This window comes from Ruditapes philippinarum, unplaced genomic scaffold, assembly GCF_026571515.1.
Source record: "Ruditapes philippinarum isolate M1 unplaced genomic scaffold, ASM2657151v2 ctg125_1_1_1_1, whole genome shotgun sequence".
Classification (NCBI taxonomy): domain Eukaryota; kingdom Metazoa; phylum Mollusca; class Bivalvia; order Venerida; family Veneridae; genus Ruditapes; species Ruditapes philippinarum.
Window position 1 is genome coordinate 603,224 of NW_026853776.1, and position 26,733 is coordinate 629,956.

General features: G+C 33.0%; 1 protein-coding gene across 1 annotated transcript in view; it reads right to left on the minus strand.

Moving 5' to 3' along the window:
- LOC132737850 (uncharacterized) overlaps positions 1 to 26,733 on the minus strand; it is a 128,171-nt gene that overhangs the window by 77,687 nt on the left and 23,751 nt on the right. Inside the window, exons 24-54 of the mRNA XM_060725210.1 lie at positions 26,507 to 26,701; positions 26,056 to 26,199; positions 25,360 to 25,545; positions 24,580 to 24,741; positions 22,884 to 23,087; positions 22,405 to 22,533; positions 21,933 to 22,121; positions 21,454 to 21,594; positions 20,266 to 20,454; positions 19,229 to 19,357; positions 18,062 to 18,262; positions 17,295 to 17,432; positions 15,430 to 17,043; positions 14,174 to 14,359; positions 13,778 to 13,900; positions 13,175 to 13,363; positions 11,985 to 12,122; positions 10,570 to 10,755; positions 10,060 to 10,194; positions 8,808 to 8,999; positions 8,480 to 8,626; positions 7,764 to 7,967; positions 7,113 to 7,244; positions 6,168 to 6,344; positions 5,075 to 5,203; positions 4,588 to 4,776; positions 3,678 to 3,806; positions 3,168 to 3,359; positions 2,488 to 2,613; positions 952 to 1,134; positions 296 to 637 (exon numbers count right to left, since the gene is read on the minus strand). Coding sequence (XP_060581193.1) covers positions 296 to 637; positions 952 to 1,134; positions 2,488 to 2,613; positions 3,168 to 3,359; positions 3,678 to 3,806; positions 4,588 to 4,776; positions 5,075 to 5,203; positions 6,168 to 6,344; positions 7,113 to 7,244; positions 7,764 to 7,967; positions 8,480 to 8,626; positions 8,808 to 8,999; positions 10,060 to 10,194; positions 10,570 to 10,755; positions 11,985 to 12,122; positions 13,175 to 13,363; positions 13,778 to 13,900; positions 14,174 to 14,359; positions 15,430 to 17,043; positions 17,295 to 17,432; positions 18,062 to 18,262; positions 19,229 to 19,357; positions 20,266 to 20,454; positions 21,454 to 21,594; positions 21,933 to 22,121; positions 22,405 to 22,533; positions 22,884 to 23,087; positions 24,580 to 24,741; positions 25,360 to 25,545; positions 26,056 to 26,199; positions 26,507 to 26,701 — 6,720 coding nt within the window. The remainder of the gene's footprint in view (positions 1 to 295; positions 638 to 951; positions 1,135 to 2,487; positions 2,614 to 3,167; positions 3,360 to 3,677; positions 3,807 to 4,587; positions 4,777 to 5,074; positions 5,204 to 6,167; positions 6,345 to 7,112; positions 7,245 to 7,763; positions 7,968 to 8,479; positions 8,627 to 8,807; positions 9,000 to 10,059; positions 10,195 to 10,569; positions 10,756 to 11,984; positions 12,123 to 13,174; positions 13,364 to 13,777; positions 13,901 to 14,173; positions 14,360 to 15,429; positions 17,044 to 17,294; positions 17,433 to 18,061; positions 18,263 to 19,228; positions 19,358 to 20,265; positions 20,455 to 21,453; positions 21,595 to 21,932; positions 22,122 to 22,404; positions 22,534 to 22,883; positions 23,088 to 24,579; positions 24,742 to 25,359; positions 25,546 to 26,055; positions 26,200 to 26,506; positions 26,702 to 26,733) is intronic.

Consider the following 26,733-nt stretch of genomic DNA (forward strand, 5'->3'; position numbering starts at 1 on the left):
TCTGAGTAGCCAACTGTATGTAATATGTAATCTTAGACCACAATCCATGTAATAGGCTGGCAAGCTGTTCGTACTACTTGTATATTACTGACAAAGTCCTATGATTAACATTGCTGTTACAACAATTAAAGTAAAGATGTCAATCTTACTGGTAGCAGTCTACACGAACATATTGCTTGAGGCAAATTAAGTAAATTAAAAAAGAAATTAACTATTCTATCACAGGAACAATTTACAAGACGATTTATCTTTACATGGAAATACATTTTCTTAAGAAAACATTTTATGAACTTACAAGATTATCATTATCTCTAGCAGTAACTGTAAGGACATTTGTTCCAAGTTGTGTTGTCTCGGGGATGGTTGTTTCGTATGGTGTATTAACAAAGAATGGGTCATTCTCATTCCTGATAATGGTGAGGGTTACTCTAGCATTGAAGTTAGACGTTCTCGTTGGTATGCCGTCATCTGTGGCTCTTACATTAATCAGCACTTGACTGACCCCAATGGTTGTCAAGGAATCGCGTAATGTGAGAAGGCAAGTGTATGGATTGAGGTAAAAGTAGCTCTCAAGGTTGTTAGGTGGGTTAAAAACATTTGGTGCAGTTACACTTGTAATGTCACATCTTACTGTATGCTAAAATAAACATAATACATTTAAATCAATACAAGATGAAAAGCTACACATTGGACAATCACACAAAGTAGTGCTGCTATAATAATTAACCTTTTTGCATTAAATATACATTGTACTAATTTTATGGGTTTTATTTTTTTATTGTTTTGTTTCTCTGTGGATTTTTTTTAAATGGTAATTATTTCATATAAATCAAATATAATTATGCACATCATGATATAGGATATATACAGAAGTCAAAATCTATTTCTAGTGAGTAATATATGTATAGCATAATATTTAGTAACAACACATTATTTCATCACTTTACTTACCCCATCAGCATCAGAGGTTTCTAGTTGAACTAAACTTAGGCCAAGCTGATAATCCTCAGTAATTGTTCTTTCATATGCTTGATTAGCAAATACAGGAGGATTTGGATTTCTATTCACACTGATTGTAATATTTGTATATGCAATCTGACTTGGGTATGCAGTGTCATAAACCAACAAACCAAGCTGAAAAAAAATTTCTTTTTAAGGCTTTTTAAATTAAGCTTCCTAACCTTAACAATTACCAACAAGAGCTCTCAGTAGGACAGCATGCTAACTATTCTCAGTGCTTGATAGTAAATTGATACAGTGACCTCCTCCAGTCCACAGGTTGAGGTTATGATGATAACAAGAGTGCAAAGTTACAAAGTCATATGCAAATGGACTTTGAAACTATCTGAGGTGGTATGCAAACTTTAATTTAAGTGGTTACACCTTCATTTATCAACACTGACGCCGACGTTCGGAAGACTAGAATAGCTCTCATTCTTCCAATAGACAGGCTAAAAATGAGGATTTATTATTTAATACCTTAACTACACAAGTACATATGCTTTGGATGAAAGGAGTCAATATGAAATTCAATAAAATTGTTTAATAGTTTTTCAGTTATCCAAACAATTTTTTTCATAAGATATGTTTCACAGGTTTATTTGTAATGAAAATTCAAAATTCAATCATTATCATTACAAATGTATATTTATTATCACTGGGAAAATGAAATATAGAACTTTGAGTGTAAGTGACCAAGGTGTCACTAGGAAAATGAAATACAGAACTTACATGTAAGTGATCGAGGTGTCACTAGGAAAATGAAATACAGAACTTACAGTGTAAGTGACAAAGCTGTCGCTAGAAAAATGAAATATAGAATTTACATTGTAAGTGACCGCAGTGTCACTAGGAAAATGAAATACAGAACTTACATGTTAGTGACCGAGGTGTCACTAGGAAAATGAAATACAGAACTTACATGTTAGTGACTGAGGTGTCACTAGGAAAATGAAATACAGAACTTACATGTTAGTGACCGAGGTGTCACTAGCAAAATGAAATATAGAACTTACATGTTAGTGACTGAGGTGTCACTAGGAAAATGAAATACAGAACTTACATGTTAGTGACCGAGGTGTCACTAGGAAAATGAAATACAGAACTTACATGTTAGTGACTGAGGTGTCACTAGGAAAATGAAATACAGAACTTACATGTTAGTGACCGAGGTGTCACTAGGAAAATGAAATACAGAACTTACATGTTAGTGACCGAGGTGTCACTAGGAAAATGAAATACAGAACTTACATGTTAGTGACTGAGGTGTCACTAGGAAAATGAAATACAGAACTTACATGTTAGTGACCGAGGTGTCACTAGGAAAATGAAATACAGAACTTATATGTAAGTGACCAAGGTGTCACTAGGAAAATGAAATACAGAACTTACAGTGTAGGAGACTGATGTGTCACTAGGAAAATGAAATACAGAACTTACAGTGTAGGAGACTGAGGTGTCACTAGGAAAATGAAATACAGAACTTACAGTGTAGGAGACTGATGTGTCGGAAGCAAGGTTATTCCGTAACATAATATCACCAGTTGTTTCATTGATCATGAAGTAAAACGCAGCTGAGAAATACTGGCCAGTAAGACCATACCGTAATTGTCCCTGAAATCAGAGTTAACAATTATTTAGCATTGAATCTTTGCTCATATGACCATGTCTCATATTACAATTGTAAAAACAACCATTTTTATTCAATGAAATTTTTTTAGCAGAATGTTTTTAATGGTATATATAATGCAGTCAGTTATAAACATCTAAAAGTTTACAAGCTGTAAATGATAGAAGACAAAACTTGACAACATTCATTACTCTAGTAAGAATTGAGCATATTGGTAAAACTTTCTAGATAGCTTCTCAAGCGAAACACCTTAAATGGACTTGTCCATCTATTAATCTGGGCATAACCATTTTTCATTTTGAAGGAAAATATAAACTGACTGCATAGAGAACAATGTAGACCATGATCAGATGATAGGGATGTTATCAGCTGGTTTTGGTCTGCACTGGTCACATTGATAGATTATGTAGCCGTCAGCAGACTATGATTAAATAAAAGAGTTGAATATCTCTGAAGAAATTAAATTTCACTATAGAAATACACAGAACAAATAATTTTACAAATGTTTTCAACATGATAAATATAAAAAATATCAAACCTGTAGGTCGCCATCCCGTGCACGAGACTGAGTGTAAATTGTAGTTCCAGCAACAGCATTAAGGTTGACTACTGTCGAATATGGAGCATTGTTGATCCATGTAGGAGGAGCAGAACTACGGAGAACATTTATTCTTACAGTTGCTGTTCCGGTCTTCTCAGGCTGAGACTGGTCACGAGCAAACACAAGGAACTGAAAAAGATCAATTGTCCTAATTTTAAACTGCATTTCAAACTAGTCTTGTTGGCAGAAGACATCCGTAGAATTGAAAATTTATTTTCGAGAATGCTAAGCTTCTATCCAAATGTTTATCATTTTGTTCTAGATAAACAATGTTCATGTTCACATTAAGACCATGATTTTACTTGTAGCTGGCCAAAAGAATTATGCTCTTCAAGGTGGGAACTAGGAAAGGAAGCTATGGAAACCATTCTTACAATGGTATTTGAAATAACCTGACTGAGGAACAAACTCAAACACCTGTACATAAACAGTGATGAGAAAACTTACTTGGTATGTATTAAGTCCAGAATTAACAAGAACTTGTCTCAGTGAGATCAGACCAGAAAATGGTCCTACGTAGAAATTGTCAATCGGAGAACCAAACTGTTGCTGTTGTGCATAATAATATAATACATCCTGAAACAAAAAGAGATAAATCTAAATCCAAAGTCACTAGGAACAAAAACAATTATTATATTCATAAAGAATGTTAGTTTACTTTTTGAGCCAGCATTGCCTTTTGTTACAGATTTCAAAAGCAAGGTTACCTCAAAAGGTCATGGTAATACCACTTTGTCAAAAAAACAAAAACAAGTTGCCACTTAACATTAATATGCATATATTAGTGTGTGAGAGAGTATTATTAAGGAAGACTGTAACAAACTTTTTTAATTCTAATGTAACATCTGCAATGTGTTTAATGTACATGTCTGCTCAAGTTTACAAAGAATGGTAACCTACGAAAGGTCCTTATAAGCATTTGATACTCTAACACCTAAAAAACATTAAAAACACCCCAGTCAAGTCACTTAGTGACATGTCAGTTTTAAAGTGCGAACAGCAACTGGATTTACATTTATTTCAAACATGTATGATAATAAAGGAAACATGTTAGTTAACATTAATATGACATTGAAAACTGAGCTAATACAAGAAATAAACTTTGTACAGACTCATTATGAGATAACACACTTTGTATCTTTAAAATCATCAAAAACATGTACACATATATAGAAAATCCTTCTGTTCAGAACTTCATAAACAGCAAAAAGTTCATTTAGTAATATCAGACCAGCAAATGGTTGGACCTAGAAATTCTCAATCGGAGAACTGAACTGCTGCTGTTGTGCAGAATAATACAATGCGTAAGGAAACATTATAGGGAGATAATTTCATTTTCTAATCTTTACAAACTTACAAAGGCATCATTGTCATTGGCATTCAGCTGAATAATACTGCTGCCCAGTGGTAAAGACTCCGAGACTGTTGCTTCATAAATCTGTCTATCAAATGCAGGTTGGTTGAGATTACGCAATACATTGATGTTCACAGTGGCGAATGCTGTTTGTACACCAGATGAGAAAGAGCGTGTTGCCATCACTTGATACTAAATTTAAAACAAAAGAATTAAATAAAAAAGAAAAAAAAATCTCAATATATTACACTTTAGATTATTATCTTTGTTTTTTTTACAAATGCATAGATGTTCATGTATAGATGTCTAAAGAAAAAAACCTTTAAATACAAGGATATTACACAAATAAAAATCAGAAACATTTAAGCATTGTGACTCACTAATCAACAACATCTTTAAACAAAAATAAAATTTATAATAGAGTTAAAATGCTTTTCTCCTTGAAAGGAAAAGTAAAAAGAATTAAATTCTTTTCGTGATAAATACTTACGGAGAATCTTGTGACCTTATTTCTATCCAGTCGAAGGTCAGAGCGTACAAAAATATTACCAGTTGTACTGGACATGTTAAAGTAATCTGGACTATTGACGAATCCTGGGAAAGAGTATACAATGCCCGGCTGAAATTCATAAAATAATGTATGCAAATAAACCTGAATGATGATAATAACTGATAAAGGTATAAACTATTGTATGATCAAAGAATAGTTTCATATCTCTCATATAATATTACAATCACATATCATGGCATTACAATCATGTGGCATTGTAATTACATATGGCATTACAGTCTCATATCATGGCATTATAGCCACATATCATGGCATTGTAATTACAGATGTCATTACAGTCCCGTATCATGACATTGTATTTACAAATCTCATAACACTTTAATATCATGGCATTACAATCACTTGTCATGGCATTACTATTACAGATGTCATTACACTCTCATATAATGGCATTATAATCACATATCATTGGCATTGCAATCACATGGCAATACAAATTATATCATGTCATTGCAATATTACATGTAATGGCATTACAATCTCAAATCATGGTGTTAAAATTTTTATTTAATACATGTGTTTGATTTGCTCAATTTAGGCACTTCTATGCTTATGGATAACAGACATATGAAATGTTCTAATATGACTTGGATCCTAGGAAATACCATTATTTCTTTTAAATAAACTACCTTCATGCCATTGGAAACAAATGACTATATTTTCGATCACATTAAAAACTAAATGCATTTTAACATTATTCTGTAATTAGTTAAATTTAGTGTGAAAACATGTGACATTGAAAAATAATAATTTGAGGTAATTAATGAGGGAATATAACACTATCATGTCACCTTTTAACAGAGTTGAAGTTAGCTTCAAGTTAAGCTTCAAGGTAAGGATTAGAAAATCCAAAACTTAAAAAGTTCATTCTCAAATACAAAAATCTGATTTGAAGAAGAAAAAAACGAAAAAAAAAACACGACATATATAACCAAGGCAACAGTCAAGTAAAAGAGGTTAAAAACATTTTGACCATTTTACATATTGCAATATGGAATGAATCTTGACTTACACCTGGTTGAGCCTGGACATTCAGCACACTTGAGGCAACAAGAGCATTCTCAGAAATGGTCTCCTCGTAGTTAGAAGAGAAGAAGCTCAAGGTTTCTGTCACTCTATTCACATTAACATCCACAAAAGTTGTATCAGATAACTGTGGGAATCCCCCATCATATGCTCGTACTTGGATCTGGAAATAGATGTAGATATATGTACATGGATTAAAAGTATTTCGCTGATGATATGCACTGAAGTGTTACCTAAAATAAGGAACTTCGGGAGTTTGCTGTTATTATTTAAATATATATATATTAATTTATTTATTTTATGTAAATATTAATATAGACATAATGTACATTGTAAATGTAAAACTATATTTATACTTTGTCTGAAAATATGGTATACAGATATTTTCCCCCAGGACATTTGCCCCCACTCTAAAAATGAATCACTGGACATTAAAAAAAAATAAAATGCTAAATAACCATAAATATTGAAAATTGATGTCTGATACATTGATATCATACTTGCCCAAAAAAAAACAACAACAACATGATATATACAGTATTTCAATAAGGCATTAATTAATTGCAGCAATTTCTACTGAAACATAAGCTTAACACTGCATTAAACATACATAACCAAATAATCAAACCTTAAACTGGCTTCACATTGTCAAATAGCAAAAAAATTCATACTTGTATGGAGATGATCCACATCAAAAATCATGTGTATATAGTTATGAAAATATTGTTGGAAAACATATAGAATTATACTATGTTGTCATCATAGAGTATTGGTCATTTTTTTACCTCAGATTTTAACACATGATTTACAAAACTGTACAAAGATAATTAGGCAGGCTTTTTTAAATGACATTAATTTCTTAAAAACCAAACAAAATCAAAAACAAACAAAACAAAAATGAAAGAAAAAATCCTCGAGACTTTGATCATACCCTGTAGAAGCTTGTAACTGTGTTCTCAACTGAAGCCAGAAGTGAAATCCTCCCGTCAACTGGATTTATGTAGAAGAAATTTGGAGCAGTACCATCGCCAACTATTTCATATCGCACTGTATTTTCTGGTGCCTAAAATATTGTAAACACTTTCATTAATGAAAATTTCTTCAATACAAGATAAAATATGGATTATGCACCATATCTTCCCTTTAGAGTAAAAGCTTTGCTTAAGTATTAGCTGTTTTTAGGGGTATTTTTGTCGAGTGTGTATACTGAAAGGGAAAAGATGGGTAGATGCACAAACACAGTTTGGTCATAAGCTAACTTTTCTCAAACAAAAATTGTACTGTACTACATTGTACTTCACAATAGTTCACAAAATCACATGTAAGAAACCAAAGAATGTTTGGTAAATGGTTTTATTTCTTAATTTGGTACAACTTAAGGTTTAAAGTTTTAAAAAAATGACGGGTCAATATCAGAACTAGGTCAATATACCACTTAAATGTATTTGTAGAATATAGCCCTAATATAATTTACCTCAAATATTCAAGTGACATTTTGTTCTTAAGTTGATCTTTCATTGGGTTTTATTTACCTCATTAGCCTTTACTTAAGGCATGACAAAAAAGAAGACCAACAACTTACCGTAATATCACTATCAGTAGCATTTAGATCAACGATGAACGAGCCAGGGAATGTATTTTCTTGAATAGTCGTCTGAATGTTGTTGAAGTTAGTGAACCGAGGCGGGAAGGTGTTACGATTCACATTGATAATCAGAACTTCAGTATCTGTCCTCGATCCAAAGCCAAATGCAGAACTACCCCCATCTACAGCATATAGTCTCAACTGAAGAAGTTAGAAAATGTAGTTTTATTTCGAGGTTTAATTCATTTTTTATTTTGAGTATATTGTATAGTTTATTTGGCGTAAAATAGAAACATTCATCAATGGATCATGTTATCTGATGGAAAGTAATTTTAAACAATTTTTATTTTAACTGTATAGATTATTAACTAAAAACTATTCCCTAAGTTTTAATTGGATTTATTGCACCTGGAAAAAACAACTAATATCAAAATAACAAAATATGTGAAGTTTGTATAATTATTTTAAATTTCAAGACAAAACAAAAAGTAGATAGTTATTAGGCAACTGGGTTCTAATTCACAACACTGAAGCACAACTTTCAAAGTTGAACTGGTGGAGGAAAGTCTCTGATGCCCCTAAATTCATCATTTCTGGTTCACACAGACAGCCAAGTAGAACCAAAAACTTTACATTCAAGCATTTACATCTGCTCAAACAAGAGAATAAATAGTCTGCTGAAAGAGTAAATTATAAAAACAAGAAAACAGTACCCGATATTGAGAGGTAGTATCGTCAGCCAGGTCATTCACATTCCTTACACGTACGTTATAAATATTGTTGGTTACAGTTTCAACGTAGAAATATGTTGGTGCAAGGTCGTCACCTATTGTTGATACTGTTATTACATTGAATGGGCTCTAAAAAAACAACAGATATAACATTAATACACATTAAAAAATACTTCTTACTTCACATTTTACAGAATTATGATAATTATTTTAAGATATAATCATTCACTACTGAATATAATTTTTTTCCCATCCAACACTCTTGCCTTAATATTAGACAAAAAAAAGATAAGTAATTCATTTAGCATACCTGTGTATCTGCATCAGTGACAGTAAATCCGTAGATTGAAGTATCAGCATCTATATTTTTGTTGATGGTTGTACTGTATGGTGTCTGTTGGAACACAGGTGGAAACTGGTTCCTGTACACATTCACAGTTACTGTTGCAGTGTTGGTACCAGCACGGGAAGGTGTACCCAAGTCACGAGTTGTTACAGTAAACTGAAATGGAAAATTATGCAAAACCAGTTACAGTAAACTGAAATGGAAAATTATGCAAAACCAATCCATTAATAAAAACAAAAAATGTTTTTAAAGTTATGCAAAAACATTATGTACAATTATCCAAAGCTTTCTCTGCTCAGTTTGTAAGCTTCAAATTGAATGCCATCTGCATACCTTAAACTTTAAAATGAAAATGAACAACTCGTATTACACTGATGTTACTTGTACTGACAAAAAGTTGTCACACTGACCATCGATAGGATTATATTCCATCATACACACAGTATTGTTTATTTGTTACATTTTATTCAATTACATGTATTTATTTGGGGAAAAAGCTTGCTTAATAAATTAAAGTTTTAACGAGTAAAAAGTTTCATCATGATGAGCATTAACTATATCAATCAAGTTGCAAAAAACAGGCTTTGAGGTTATAAAACACTTTTCCAAGTAAAATCTCTCCCAAAATCTTTTAAAAAGATTTTTTTTATTGTTAAGTGAACATTTTGATGCAGTTTCCGCCCAATCAAATACCCGTGATCTGAGTTTGAGCTTAGAGAAATTCTTTATAACCTTTGACCTTGACCTTAGAGAGTTTCTTTACAACCTCCAACCCAAGTCTCAATGACAAACAAAACAAAAGCACTGCATGCGATGTTAATACTTGTCTGTAAAAAATGCTATTTTAAAAAGGTGCATAAAGAATAGTGCTTTCAGAATTATGCCCCTTGTCTAACAACTTCAACTTGTCATGAGAAGCAAGTATTCCAAGTTTCATGTCCATACCTTTTGAAATGTTTGAAAAATGGGCTACATTAAAGTTTTTATGACTTGATGACAACAAAAACAAAACGCTGCTGCCACAGCAGTAATAATAACTTGACTTTTTTATCGAAATAGATGACCTAAAAATGGGAAGATATATCAAGACTTCTGTGCATACTGTTAATGTTCAAGTGAATTGTTAAAATCAGTTTTAACTAAATCATCCATTATATGTAAAAGCAAATAAGTCATTATATTACATAGGGTAAAATAACACAAGACATAAACTTACTGTGTAGGCAGTGCTGTCTGTGTCCTGATACACAGGTTTCACAAGGGAAACTACTCCAGTGTTTGTATCCACTCGGAAATATTCGGCAGCACGTGCATTACCAACCATACTATACACAGTAGTATTATATGGGAACTACAAAAAAAAATTACAAGCATGTAAGGTAAAGTATATGCTAAAATAAAAAATTTTAAGACATGTAAGGATAAGTATACATTAAAAATTAAAAAAATATTAAAGTAAACTTATGATCTTACAAAAGTTGTCAAGCCTACATGTACAAATACATATATATATATAATTGTCTAGAAAATTGTTGACCTTTCTAACATTTCTGGGACAAAGTTGAATGAAATTGTATTTAAAAATTTTTAAATATCAATTATTGATAAAAAACCAGATCATCCTTAATTTCCAAGAGTTAAAATATTGATTTACAGAGCCTTACATTCTTTTGTTATCTAAATTTATCATTTTTATAATAAAAATTAGCAAAAAAATAAATCTTACAGCTGTGTCAGAATCGAAAGCCAAAACTCTTGTAATCTCGGCTCCAAGAGCTTGATTTTCTGGGATTAACCGGTCATACCGAGTTGGTGAAAATGCTGGTGAGAATCGGTTCCTTGTAATGTTTAGATATACCACGGTGGTGTCAGTCAAACTTGGGATACCTCCGTCACTGGCCAAGACTCGCACCTGTATTTGATTACACAATTATAGTTTTACATATAAAAATTACAAGATGTACTTTTTTTCTTTTCTGGGGTTAGATATAATGTCACACCTACACTGTTAAGGTAATATGGCAACATTCAAGCTGGTTTGTGGAGGACCGCAGGTGCCCTTCTGTGCATTAATTTAAGTTTAATTTACATTGAGAAATTCCTTACAGTTCTTTACCTACTATACAGTCACAAGAAAACACAGAAATTGGCAGGAGGTTAAAACCTATTGGTAACAAGAGCACCGCTAGGCGGAGCATTATATGCCCGAAAGTGATTTTTTTTTTTTAGTAAAGATGAAGAATTTGTAAGACATGGGAGTTAAATAAAGTATTAACTCCTTCCCAAAACAATCATCCTTTGAAGTTTCAATATCGTGGTCCAAATGGAACTTATGTTATGCCCCGGAAACTGTTTTCAGTTTTAAGGTCATAGTGACCTTGACTTTTGACCTTGTGACCCCAAAATCAATAGGAGTCTTCTACCTTATATGGACAATCATCCTATGAAGTTTGAATACTGTGGGCCAAATTGAACTTAAGTTATGCTAAAGAAACTGTTTTCAATTTCTAAGTAATAGTGACCTTGACCTTTGACCTTGTGACCCCAAAATCAATAGGGGTCTTCAACCCAATATGGACAATCATCCTATGAAGTTTGAACACTGTGGGCCAAATGGAACTTAAGTTATGCTCCGGAAACTGTTTTCAGTTTTAAGGTCATAGTGACCTTGACCTTTGACCTTGTGACCCCAAAATCAATAGGGGTCTTCTACCCAATATGGACAATCATCCTGTGAAGTTTGAACACTGTGGGCCAAATGGAACTTAAGTTATGCTCCGGAAACTGTTTTCAGTTTTAAGGTCATAGTGACCTTGACCTTTGACCTTGTGACCCCAAAATCAATAGGGGTCTTCTACCCAATACGGACAATCATCCTATGAAGTTTGAACACTGTGGGCCAAATGGAACTTAAGTTAAAGTTTAATTTACATTGAGAAATTCCTTACAGTTCTTAACCTACTAAACAGACATAAGAAAACACAGAAATTGGCAGGAGTTAAAATCTATTGCTTGAAAAAAACCAATGAAAAAGATTGTTTTGTCAACTATTTGTAAACTAAACACAAGATTCAATACTTTTTTCAAACTCTGTTTTATGTATGAAAACTACATACTAAGTTATTTTAAAAAAGGACAAACCTGATAAATTGAGGTACTGTCAGTACCAACATTAACGTTGGTCCTGTAGCTGATCATTCCAGTGGCACTATTGATCAAAAATAGGCTTGGTGCTACCTCGTCCCCAATTATAGAGTACCTAATAGAGTTAAATGGTGCCTGAAACAGAATATAAATACATTATTATCATATTATAAAACATTAAACAGCTGAATTTTTAAATAAATCCAGCAGTCAACCTTTGGGATATAAAGATAAAAATCTAATGTGAAATTGACAATAGAGATACTGCATGGATTTACTGACTGGTTTACTGCATGGATGTGCTTACTGGTTTACTGCATGGATGTGCCGACTAGTTTACTGTATGGGTGTGCGGACTAGTTTACTGCATGGATGTGCAGACTGATTTACTGCATGAATGTATTCTGGTTTACTGCAAGGATGTGCTTACTGGTTAATTGCATGGATGTGCTAACTGGTTTACTGCATTGATGTGCTAATTGGTTTACTACATAGATGTGCTGACTTGTTTACTACATAGATGTGCTGACTGGTTTACTGCATGGATGTGCTGACTGGTTTACTGCATGGATGTGATAACTGGTTTACTGCATTGATGTGATAACTGGTTTACTTCATAGATGTGCTGATTGATTTACTGCATGGATGTGATAACTGGTTTACTGCATGCATGTGCTTACTGGTTAATTGCATGCATATTCCTACTGGTTATTTGCATAGATGTGCTGCCTGGTTTATCACATGGATATGCCCTTAGTTCATTGCATGGATGTGCTAACTGCTTTGCTTTCATACTGGTGGTAAGGGCTGTTAATTTTTGACAAATATTGACGGTCTGTTTCGTAACAAAATATCATTCACAAAAATAAGGAATCTTGAAAAAAAAACTTCACTTTACTTTCAGTAAAAAATATTCTATAATTTATTAAAGTAACTTTAAGAGATTCTATATAAGTGTGTTAACAAATCAAGAAAATCTGCACCGGTATCTGCAGGTGTTCATTTAACATATATGTCTGAATGTTCTGGAGATTGTCAAAACAATGATGAAAATGTTGTGAAAACACAAAAACACATAAAAATGGCACTGTCAAACAATGCTGGAAAAAAATCATTGAATTTTACAGACAGTTTTGTTTGTCTTTAAAATAAATATTTCAACATATCTAAATAAGCATCAAACTTACAATAATATCATCATCTGTGGCCGTTACCCTAAGAATGTTTGAACCAGAGACAAAGCCATCGGTAATATCGGCCGAGTATGGTTCCGATATAAACACAGGTGGGTTGTTATTACGTTGAATGGTTATTGTTACGGGGATCAAACCACTTCTTCGTGATGGACTTCCTAAATCTTCAGCATATACATTGTACTGGAATAAAAATATTTTTGATCAGACTTATTTGAATATATAATGAGATAAAAATACAATTTTGAAAATATTTTGTATTACATTTATGCCTTTAATATCAAAAAGAAGAAAACCCCATTTCACTCGAAATACTAAGGAGATGCTTATAAGTTTTGCAGCTTACTTCAAATTGTCCATACAATAAAACTAAGGTCGTCCTTATTCAACAGATAAATCATTTGAAATGCCAACACCAAAGAAAAGCATCAAGTGTTTAATCATTGTTTAATCATTTATTCTTATTAAAGGCATTATCACTAAAATAATATCATAATTTGATAATTAGGTGAAAGATTATACACTTAATCAACTAATTAGATTATAATTAGATTAAATATAGTCTTGAAGGTAAACAATAATAAAGATATAACTTACATTAAAAGTTTCAGTATTTTCACCGTACAAGTTTGTATTCACATAAATATTGCCAGTTGTAGCCTCTAACCTGAACCTTGTTACGGTCTGGTCGAAATAGTAGCGTAAAACATTGTTTGGGTCCTGTAAAATATAAAACTTAATCAAATTCTAACTTTTTTTAAATAAAAAAGACGTATCTGACATTTAATCCATAAAGAAATATTTAAATAGCAAGTTTGATGGTAAGAGAATTATACTGAAAAATAGAAAATGAGAAATTTCAAAAAAAGATCTAAAACCATTAGACAAAATAATTCAAGTCATATCTTGGTATGAAAATTATAGTTATCATAGAGTATTCTTAAGATAAGTTCTTAAATAAATGGACAATTATTCATGTAAATAAAAATTTACATTAACATCCTGGTCAACAGCTTGTACACGTAATATGCTGGTTCCTGGCGACGTAGTCTCAAGGATAGTTGTAGAATAGCTTGTTGCGGAGAACTGAGGATCATTCAAGTTTCTGCGTACAGTAATAAACACTGTTTCTGTTGCAGATAGACGCGGACTTCCGTTATCTTGAGCTCGAATGGTTAACTGAAGTACATAATTACATTTATATTATTATTAGAATCATCATAACAAATTTTTAGTGTAAATTTGTAATTTTAACTATATCTAGTACTCTAAAAGCCATCAGTATCAACATTAAACCCTAACATCTCATTTTCCTTAGCACCAACAGCTCTTGTGTTCTTTTTACCCTCAACCCCTCTTGTTTTCCTTATCCCCAACCTTAAACCTCAAGATAGTTTTTGTGTTCCTTGAACCACAACAACAACACTTGTTTTCCTTATACCCCCCAACAGTTTTCGTGTTCCTAAAACCCCCCGCAGCTTTTGTGTTCCTTATCCCTAACAGCTTTTGTGTTCCGTATACCTCGGACAGCTTTCGTTTTCCTTAAACCCTAACAGCTTTTTGTGTTCCTTAAAGTGACATAATACCCATTAAAGGGTATATGATGAGTGAACTTTTGAAAGTCAAAATAAGTTTACATTTTACCAAAATTCCTTTCAATTTTATAATTTTCTTCTCATGAATGATTAATAATTTACACATCGCAATGGAAAAAGTCTGTTAATATGCAATCTTAAACTGTAATGTTCAATTTATAAAAAGAGTGTGGCAGTCTTTTCATATTTTAGACAGATTTATATTTTCTCCTTAACATTTTCCAGTCAATCATTATACGCTCGTAATAGTCAATCTTTGGAAATATGTCAATTTAGCTCAAATTGAGTATGAAAAAAATAGCATGTCACTTTAAATCCCAACAGCATAAGATTTCTCAGATTTAACAAAAAATATAAACAGTATTGCTTGTAGATATTATTAGCTGTAAAGATTTTTGGCAGGTTATATGACCCTATATAAACAGTTGTTTGGGAAAAATATTCAAACAACCAGTAATATTTGGCCATATAAGCGGTCAGAAATATTTATAACAAATTTATATTACAAGCAAGCATTTTTTTAAGAAACATTTTGTTGTGAATTTATATTAGATTTATATAAATCTATATTAACATCATGATAATTCAATGAAAAGCAACATAACAAACCAGCAGTATTATAATTTCAAAAAAATAAAAACAATTTGTGTTTACCCTGTATGTTGTAGTAGACTCTTGGATAACATTACGTTGGAGACGTACAGCTCCACTGTTAGGGTCAATACTGAAAGTAACTGTGGCCTCGCCATCACCAATAATGTCATATGTTATCACATTGTAGGGAGCAATGTCATTGTCACGAGCTGTAGCAGTAAAAATAGTTGTCCCACTTGTTTCTGTGTAGTCCATCTCTCTATCATAGGGCGTGTTAATGAATAATGGAGGTTGCATGTTACGAATCACATTGATTTCAACATTGGCAACATTATTACTGGGACGTAGTGGAATGCCATTGTCTGTGATCGAGACTGTAAATGTATACCTTCGTGTGTCAGAGTTGTCATTGAGAAGAGACTGCCTGAGAGTTACTGCACCTGTCGCTGAATTAACTAAGAAATACTGAGAAGCAAGGTTGTTGAAATTATCATTTAATGTGTATGTAATGACGTTATGTGGAGTTGAAACATCATCGTCCCTTGCGGAAATAGTCAGGATGATATCTGCAAGCTGCTGAGTTTCATCTATTGTTCTATTGTAAGACTGTTGTGTAAATACTGGATCAAACAGATTTCTGGTGACTCCAATCTGTACAAGAGCAGTTGCACTTCTTGCCGGTGTTCCACCATCACGGGCTTCTATACGTAGCTGGTATGATGAAGCTGAATCCAATGTAAGTTGTCTATTTACAGTTATATCTCCAGTTGATGGATCAAAGGCGAAGTAGGTCGTTCCAGGCTCATCTCCAATTAACCGCAGGGTCACATCTCCGAACGGAGAAACAGTGTCTGAATCATCCGCAGTTACCTTGATAACAAATTCACCGACTGCCCTCGTCTGTTCAATCTGTGCAAAATATGGTGCATTGAAGAACACGGGAGGAAACTGGTTTCTTGTTACTGTTATAAACACATCAGCATCTAAGTTGGCAGACCTTGAAGGCGTTCCAAGATCATATGCTCCAACCTGGAGATTGTAGTTTGGAGATGACTGAGTATCAAGAGCAATGCTTCTAGCTACATAGATCCAACCAGTTTCTTCATTTATGAAGAAGTATTCACTACCAGCGTTAGCCCGGAGGAAGTATCTAACTGTGTTATATGGTTCAATAGTATCAGCATCATTGGCCGTTACCCGAACCACCTCAGAACCAAGAACTCCATTATCAGCAACAGAGGCACTGTAAGTCCTGGGTTGAAATATTGGCGAGTTTTGATTACGATCAACAGTAACTACTACAATTGTGCTATTACTTCTGCTAGGAATACCGTTATCATAGGCTGTTATACGCAGATTGTACGTCACTTGTGCGATGTTTGCCAAACTCTGTGTGATGTAAATTTGGCCTGAAATTTCATTGACAGAGAAAAATGCTGGTGCGGTGCCATCACCAGTTAGCTGGTAACGGACACGTTCAAAGGTATTAATTGGATCTGCATCTGTTGCCGTTACAGTATATATACTCTGTGTTGTTCCAAAGTTTTCGTTTATTACCACACTGTATGGCAAGTTGATGAACTGAGGCGTGTTTTCATTACGTATGACATTGATAGTTAGAGTTGCTGTATTTTGATTAACTCTTCCATCTTGGTCTCCAAGGGTGACTTGAAGCTGTGGGTTAAAAAGTGAAAAAGACATGATAAAATATATATTCTATAATGAAGCTAATTGTTAAAAGTGTAATTCAAGTTGGTGATAATAAGATATTGGTGTTTTAAAAAAATATTTCCAAAACTGTTGAGCTTTTATTTAACTATTACGCAGTACAAGCATTAAAACTTATTAACTAAAAGCTTTGAAGTTCTCTTGATTCAAGCAAAAATTCATTCTTTATAATCTTAAAATGATTATTAGGTCCTTACAATATATTGGTTTCGAGTGTTGTCTGCATATAGGGCTGATCTAATAGTGACGACACCGGTTGTCTCGGCAACACTGAAGTACAGCGGGGCGGGATTATCACCGACTACTGTATATTTCAGGACATTGTAAGGCGCAGCCTGTAAAAGTTAAACACAATTTTGGTCATCAATATATGCATAGTTCATACATTCTGATCAAATACATCTGAGCAAAGTTACAAAATCAAATACAAAATATTTTATGTACTTGAAATATACTACAATAGTTAACTCCAACAATCCTTTCATATGCATTACAAAACTTCTTTTAACAAAACTAAAAAATACAAATGCCAAACTATGGTGTCTTTATAATGAATTGGTCTTAAAAATTTCACTGTACATGTACATTACATGAAACAAAATGTCTTCACACTTGAAACAGCACACCTTTAGAAGTGTTAAGTCAATAAATCAAACTTACGAAAAATAAAATGTATGTTTACCTGTATTCTGTAGTATATAAAAAATGCTTAAATATTTTGTTTCAGGAGAAACTTTGGATATATTATGTAACTAAATTCTACCCCATTATTGAGTTAGAAGAATTGCTACATATTTAGACAAGTTATAGTTAACTTCCGTTTCACTTGACTTGATATATAAGCACAGCCATGATTAAGTTACATTTCGTAAAAATAATCAGCATAACAATTAAGATGCTTTTTGGGGGTAAATACTTGGCACGAAATTGCCAATTAAATATTAAAAATAAACCAATTACTTACAACATCATTATCTCTGGCACCAAAAGTGAAAATATTGGTGTTGAAGTCAACATTTTCTAGCACACTGGTAGTGGCTTGATAATTGCCGAAATTAGATGGGTTGGTCCATTGTGGGGTGTTCTCATTCCTTGAAAGGGTTAGTACAACAACTTCATAAGCTGTTCGAGCTGGGACACCATTATCAGAAGCCATTACTCTCACCTGATTTTAAAACAATTCAAAAATTATTTCTCTAAATTCAGAATGTAAATGAAATAAAACCTATATAAAGAAATAAAATGTTAATCTGTGGTGGTGGTTTTTGTGGTTAACCCTCCACATCATAGCAGTAAGCCCCTTTGAATTTTCCAGAGCACAATTCCTCTGCCCTATCGATCCTAGGCAAGTTATCAAGGAGTTATCAGTACTAGTTGCCTTCAGTGTTGCAAGGAACTGCTGGTTACCTCTGTACATGCCAGAGCAAAGGTACAGTGTTAATGACCATAAAAAGAAATTCATGATCAATGACAATGAAAGTGGCCTGCACGGTCTGGGAAGCATACCAGGCTGAAAGCATTCACAATTCAATACTCTATACCAATGAATTATGCAAACCAGGCGGTTACCCCTGTGCTCACTTGGAATTTGCATCAAACTCTACAAGACACTTGCTGTGATCAGAATTGTTAAATAAAAGTTTGTTTATTTCTCAGAATAAATACAACTTAAAAGAACATTTTACAAAGAAAAAATATTAAGACAATATTTTTTTCGTTTGAGTGAAATATGGAATATATTTTCAAGAAACATGATAAAATGCCACACATTTTCACAAGCTGGGACAGCAGGTGAAACCATGTGGCATTTTATCATGTGTGAAAATATATAATATATACTATATTTACGAATCCTCATACTTGCTACGAAACTGCACAGTTATTATTGATTATTAATAGATGCGAGACATGGTTCAATACATATAAAATTTTTGTGTGATAGAAATACAGAGTATTTATGATGAAATTACAGACATATATGAAGGCTGGTCATATACAGGAAAATAAGCTAAGATGCAGATGCGCAGTCTGGTCTGGATCCATGCTGGTCGCAAATGCACTATGTTGGTTTTGTTGTGACACAGCTCATTAATAAATCATGGTAGACAAGATGAATGACTGTATAACATACCGTGTATGAAGCTTCCGAGCGAGCAAACAAGCTGTCTCTAGTACGGATGTTTCCATTCTGGTCAATGCTGAACAAAGATACTGCCTCATTATCACCAACAATACTGTATGATACAATATTGAACTGATTCTGAAAAGACAAAAAATATATAAATTGATTATTTCAAACTTTTCAATACTCATGTACACCAGAGAGAGAAAAAAGAGTTACAGAGAGATCAAAAGATTAGAAGAAAATATTAACATCAGGTGTTTATGGTGACATTATACTTGTTTGTTCATTGTTAAGCTAAATTGACTTTATATTTCAAAAGATCAACTGATTAATGGTGATTTACCGACTGTTGGTATTAGAAAATGTCTAGGATAAAATATAAATTTGCCTTAAATATAAAAAGACTGCCCTACTCTTTTTATAAACTGAACGTTACAGTTACATTCCAATGGATACTTTCAGAAATTTCCTTAGGCCATGTGAGTTATTTATTGTTTATGCCAAGTATATTATTAAATTGAAAGGAATTTTTTCAGAATGAACTTATTTTGACTTTCACCTTTCCACTCATTACATACCGGTACCCTTAGATGGGCATAGTGCCACTTTAATAAAATTTCAGTAACCATAATTAAACAATGTAAATTTTAAAATCTGCAAAAAAATATATATGTATAATTCTATGTGTCACATGTACACATTTTCAATTCTAACTCACTTGTACAAGGCAGATTTCAATCTTATTAATGTACACTCAAAGAATTAAAAGATTGCCAATAGTCACAACTTTAATAATTGTATATAAAACTAATTCAGATTTTCACAGGTTATATGGTCCAAATGTAATAAGCTTATAAAATGCTGAAAACCTATCCAGGACAGCTGAAAATCATGAATATCTGTAAAAAATTATTGACAAAAGAAAACCTATATGAACAGCTTAAAACCAATAATGCATAGCTGAAATGTAACTGTACAGTTGAAAACCAATCATGGGTAGTAAAACCAATCATGAACAGCTAAAAAAATCATGTTCAACTTACTGTGTCAGCATCTGTTGCCGTTACTCTGTACACACTGGTTCCTGAGCTAATACTCTGTGAAATATCTGTTCTATAGGGGGTGTCCTGGAACACTGGACCAAAGTTGTTACGAATCACATTGATTGTGACTGTGGCAGATTGATCACTCTGTAGCTGTGGAGTTCCTTGATCACGTGCAAACACAGTCATCTTTAATAAAACACTTAATTAATGTTAACAGTGTTGTGGGTCACACAATTAACTTACAGCTTTTACAGATTTAAAATTTAGATAATATGTTTAAAACAGACTCACACAAGGGAAATTCACCTTTTTATTGAAGAATGTCGTATAAAGGAAATAAAATCACAGTTCAAATTTCTCCATTCCTTTTGCTACTATCAAAATGATAAAGTGTATGAAAATCCAGAGGTTCGTACATTATGTATTAGGTCATGTTGGGTTATATATCATATCTCCGGTCACTTCAGGTTATATCATATATCAGGTCATGTCGTGTGAAATATCGGGTCATGTTGTGTGATATCATATCAGGTCATGTTGTGTGATATCATATCAGGTCATGTCGTGTGATATCATATCAGGTCATGTCGTGTGATATATCGGGTCATGTCGTGCCATATCATATCAGGTCATGTTGTGTGATATCATATCAGGTTATATCATATATCAGCTCAAGACAGGTTATATCATATCAGGTTATGTCAGGTTATATCATATATCAGCTCAAGTCAGGTTATATCATATCTGGACATGTCAGGTTATATATATCAGGACAAGTCAGGTTATATCATATCAGGACACTTTAGGTTATATTTCATGTTTAAAGATATCAGATCAAGTTATAGCATTCATTTTATAACAACATATAAGGTCATGTCAGGTCATATCATCTGGTCATATATGGTATATCAGGTCAAGTCAGTTAATAGACTGATCTTAAGTCATGTTAAAACATTTATATCCAGCCATGTGAAATAAGTATATTATGTTTCTTATATTAAGAACTATACTATATGTTGTCATATCATGGCAAATGTAATAATATGTCATGTCAAACCATGGCAACATATATCATTGTTTGTCATGTTAAATCATATGCCTTAACCTCATGCATCAATTCAAACATTACTATCATATCACATACTCCTATTCATATATTATATCACAGTTATTTAGAAGACTTACAGTGTATTGATTATTCCCTGTATTGACATCATTCTGTAGTGATTGCCTTACAGAAATATCTCCACTAGTTGGATTTATGAAGAAATATTCAAGCGCCCTCTGTGTGCCTGTTGCAAAGTATTCTACATTGTTGATGCCACCCTGTAATAATATTAAATACCATAAGCACTTTAAAAAAATGCAGAATATTTTCTAAAACCTTTATCAAACAGAAAATAGGAAATAAAAAGATGCTTGAAAATGTTAAAAAGACATACATTTAGTTAAATGCAAAAAACGGCCTGCCAGTAAAGCCATCAAATTTCTGTTTGCTGGATAGCTTTCTCAAAAATGCATTGTCCGCTGTGAGATTCAAACAGCCATGATGGTCCGAGCGTTTCAGACAGACAGCTTCACTACATGGCCATAGGGCAACATCTATTGTTCTGATATGACTGACTTAATAAATTTTATAAAAGCAATTGTTACAAAGAACTCACAAAGAGAGCATCTGGATCAGTAGCTGTGACTTTTTCTATTGACAAACCAAGAGTTTGAGTCTCTAGTATGGTAACTTCGTAATTACGAGGCTGGAAGACTGGTCGCTCATTGTTACGATTGACATTTATTATAACGGTCTCAGTGTCGTATAACCTCGGGATACCATTGTCGTACGCTTGTACTATCAACTGAAATTAAAACGCTAGAATTTTTTCTTCATCATTTACATTTAAATGTCAATATGCATTGTAGCTTTAAGGAATTTTCTGCAGAATGTATTAACATTTATCTAAATGATATATTGTTTTGTACCACTATTTGAAATACTTATTAAAAATATGCCAGATGTAGACAAATCCACTTTAAGATTAGAAATTCTAATGCACTGTCACTAATGCTGGGCAAATCCATGACACAAAATCAGCAGGCTAGGGATTAAAATGGCTTATTACAAGTTTTAGTGATACTTACAGTATACTGGGTGACTGTGTCACTTGCTACACTCTGTCTAAGGGAGATCACACCAGTTGTAGCATCAAGGGTGAAGTAGTTCGGGGCCGAATTAATGCCTACAATTTCATAACTCACTAAACCGAAAAGCTGAAAACAGATTCAAGTTAACAATATTTCTAGTTATCTTCATATACACAATTTAGCATTCCTCTAAATATTTAATGCAATTATTTTTACATTATGTATTACAATTATTATTTTTACTTAAAGCAGCTAAAAGGCTTAAAAATATAAAACTTGAAAATCTCACAAATATCAAGTAAAGCACTTAAAATGGAAAAATCCTCAAAGGATAACACAGAAATATACTCAAAATCAAACAACAATAACGTTAAAAGAAATTATATAAATCACACTCCACTGTCAAATTGGCTTTAAAACTAAATAAGAAATAACAATTTATATAAAAGATTTTAGAATAAGTTTAAACAACATACATTGTTTTGACTGTTAAAGTCAGCATCTGTTGCAGTCACTGTCAATATATCAGTATTAAGTCCCTGGTCTCTGTTGATAGTGGTTTGGTATGGGGTACGTATAAACTGAGGAGCATTGTTGTTGCGTAAAACATTCACTGTTACTGTAGCTCTTTGTACAGTTTCTCTTTCTGGGGTACCAAGGTCATATGCTCTCAATGTAAGCTGAAAAAGCAAAGCTTTTACTTAAACAGGAAAAGCAAAAGTTTTTACTTAAACATATAACTACAAAACAATGTCTTCTTTTCTAAGAAGACAAAGAAAGATGCGATTTAGCGAAGCATCATTATAATTTCCCTGTTGGTTACTTTTTTCATAGTTTGTTAACTGTAGTACAAGATATATTTTAAGATTTACATTACTCAAGCTCTTATATCGAGACTGTATAACTTTAAACTGTAGACAACATAGACATTTACCATCTTTTATTTGTACATGAGCTCGTGCTATTTTGAATTTAAAACGGTCAACGGTCAACTATTAATGCAAGGGAGTTCACTCTCAAAATGATAAATCTAGCATCCGGGGCTGCGTTTCATGGCATGTCCCATGTCTAGAATCAGTCTTAGGACCAAAACCAAGAGGGAACATTTTTCTTTTAGATGCAAAACTAACTTATGATTCCTATGTTTAGACTCCTAAAATTTCTGAATAGCAATGCAGATGAACATTAACACATTGCAAATTAAAGTATGTAAAGATATATTTCTTTTTATTTCTCAGAAGAATGAATGTAATTGAGTTGAAGTCATTGGCTTAAGATAAAAATACTCATTGAAACAGACTCAAGATATAGCTGGTCACAAGTCCTAGGACATAGGACACACTTAGGACTTTCTATTATTATATAGCTGGTCACAAGTCCTAGGACATAGGACACACTTAGGACTTTCTATTATTATATAGCTGGTCACAAGTCCTAGGACATAGGACACACTTAGGACTTTCTATTATTATATAGCTGGTCACAAGTCCTAGGACATAGGACACACTTAGGACTTTCTATTATAATATAGCTGGTCACAAGTCCTAGGACATAGGACACACTTAGGACTTTCTATTATTATATAGCTGGTCACAAGTCCTAGGACATAAGACACACTTAGGACTTTCTATTATTATATAGCTGGTCACAAGTCCTAGGACATAGGACACACTTAGGACTTTCTATTATTATATAGCTGGTCACAAGTCCTAGGACATAGGACACACTTAGGACTTTCTATTATTATATAGCTGGTCACAAGTCCTAGGACATAAGACACACTTAGGACTTTCTATTATTATATAGCTGGTCACAAGTCCTAGGACATAGGACACACTAAGGACTTTCTAATATTATATAGCTGGTCACAAGTCCTAGGACATAGGACACACTTAGGACTTTCTATCATTATATAGCTGGTCACAAGTCCTAGGACATAGGACACACTTAGGACTTTCTATTATTATATAGCTGGTCACAAGTCCTAGGACATAAGACACACTTAGGACTTTCTATGAAACACAGACCAGGAATAAAGCGTAGGCAAAGTGCATGAATGGCCAGGTTAACCTGCCTCTATATTGATGGCAGGCAAGTCTTCTTAAAATAACATTATCTAAAAGGATTTAACACATTTAAATGTCAATATGTAGAAAATAAAATGGTTATTACTGTGTAAAAAGAAGGATTATTGTCATCGTTTAACAGAGACTGACGTAGACTTATATCCCCATTTGATGGATTGACCTGGAAGTAAGCTATCGCATCAACTTGTGTATTTATGTTATTGTAAGTTGCCGACACTAGACCATAATTCACTACATTGTGTGGTTCCTGAAAAATAATATAAACATTAAACATGAATTAGATCGCTGTAAAAAAAGATTGAAGGAATAGTGAACAGAAGGACATCATTATTAAGGGCATATTCTGCGATGGAAACAATTTTTTTTCTTCTTTGGAAAAGGCTCGCAAGAGTTTTATAACATTTCAATAATGGTTTTAGAGCATGTTAGATGATGCTCACCTGAATAAAGTAGTACTTAATGTAAAATAGTCATAAAAGTAGCAAAATGTAAACAAAGTCGTATTTCACATCCATACAAATTATTTGTACTAATTTCCTAACAGCAAAAGAAGAAGCAAAAATGGTTCAGGGTTATAACTGATAAGAAATTACTTCGCCATTAACAGGGCACCAATACTGAAAGCTTTGAGAATAAAAATTAAAGCGTTTTAGGCCATAATGGGCCTTTAAACAATATCATTGGAATATCAAATCACCAGTGAAACAGGACATTTTTATTACCACCAAAATGATGACAATGGACATTGTAAAATGATTTGCCAATAAATATTTCTAATCTTTAAATTGAAAAAATATAATTCTCACAAATTAAATTGGGCAAGGGATCTCAATCCCCTTTAGACACATTATGTTGTTTTCATTACCTGAGAATCAAAGTCATTTGCTTGAACATTAGTGAAGGTGACGCCATAAGCTAGAACTTCTGGTATGGTTACAGATTTTGAGGTGTCGACCCAAATTGGTGCCTGGAAGTTTCGTTGAATATCTACTGTAACAACAGCAGTGGCTGATCGAGCTGGGGAACCATTATCTCTAGCCAAAACTCTTACCTGTAAAAGTAAAGTATACACAATCATGTTTTAATAATTTACGTTTCTAAATATTTTCTACTCTTGTAGACAAATATTTTTCAGCTATGCGCATTTTAATTAGTGAAATTTCTTGCATATGCATTATTTTTTAGGCAGTTTTTTCATTGAGACAAAAAGGCAAACGTCCCATTGCCCCTACAAATTTCTTAATAACCTTATTAAATATTAACAATACCTTAATGCACAGTGAATTTGCCTATTTTTATTTATCTTAGATCAGACTTCATTAAAGACATACATGATTCCCTTATGTTGTAATGTTCTATTTCAAAATAAATTGATCCTTATTGTTAAAGTAATACATTAGAAAAAAATCAGTTTCCCCAATCAACACCCGCAGGGGCTGGAAATTGGATACAACCACCAACTCTTCTTTCACCAGCTGAATGTCTTTCTCATAAGAAAAACTCCCAATATTCCATGAAGGTCATTAAAATTTAAAATGTGACAAAATGTAAAATAACTTACAAAATATCTGTCCTGGTTACCATTTGCGAGGTTGGATGTAACACGAACTTCTGCACGTCCGTTTACACCTACATTTACAACACCAAAAAACGTAGGTGCTGGGTCATCGCCAATTACTTCGAAAGTTATCTGATTAAACTGTGCCTGAAATAAAAAAATTTCCAGTCTTCACATTTGTTTAGGTTTAAATAAAGAAAACTTAAGAAATTTATCAGCAACTGTTTTTGCAAGAAATTTATTTGCTACTGTTTTGCAAGAAATTTATCAGCTATTGTTTGGTAAGAAATTCATCAGCAACTGTTTTGCAAGAAATTTATCAGCTATTGTTTGGTAAGAAATTTATCAGCTATTGTTTGGTAAGAAATTTATCAGCTATTGTTCTGTAAGAAATATATCAGCTATTGTTTATATACAACGGATAAAAAATCTCAAATTTATTCTGATATCGTACACTTGTGTCCTGATCCTGGGCGGACACTGTAACGACTGACGAGCCTATGTTTGCCGTTTCCAGGATGACCTGATAGTAGCTCTGGTTGAAGAACAACGGAGAAAACTCGTTTCTTCTGACATTGATAGTAACAGTCGCTCTTTCAGTAGCTGTATTCTGGCTCGGCTGACCTTGATCTCGGACAGTCACCTCAAACTGTAAAAAATTCATATACACTATCCATAAAC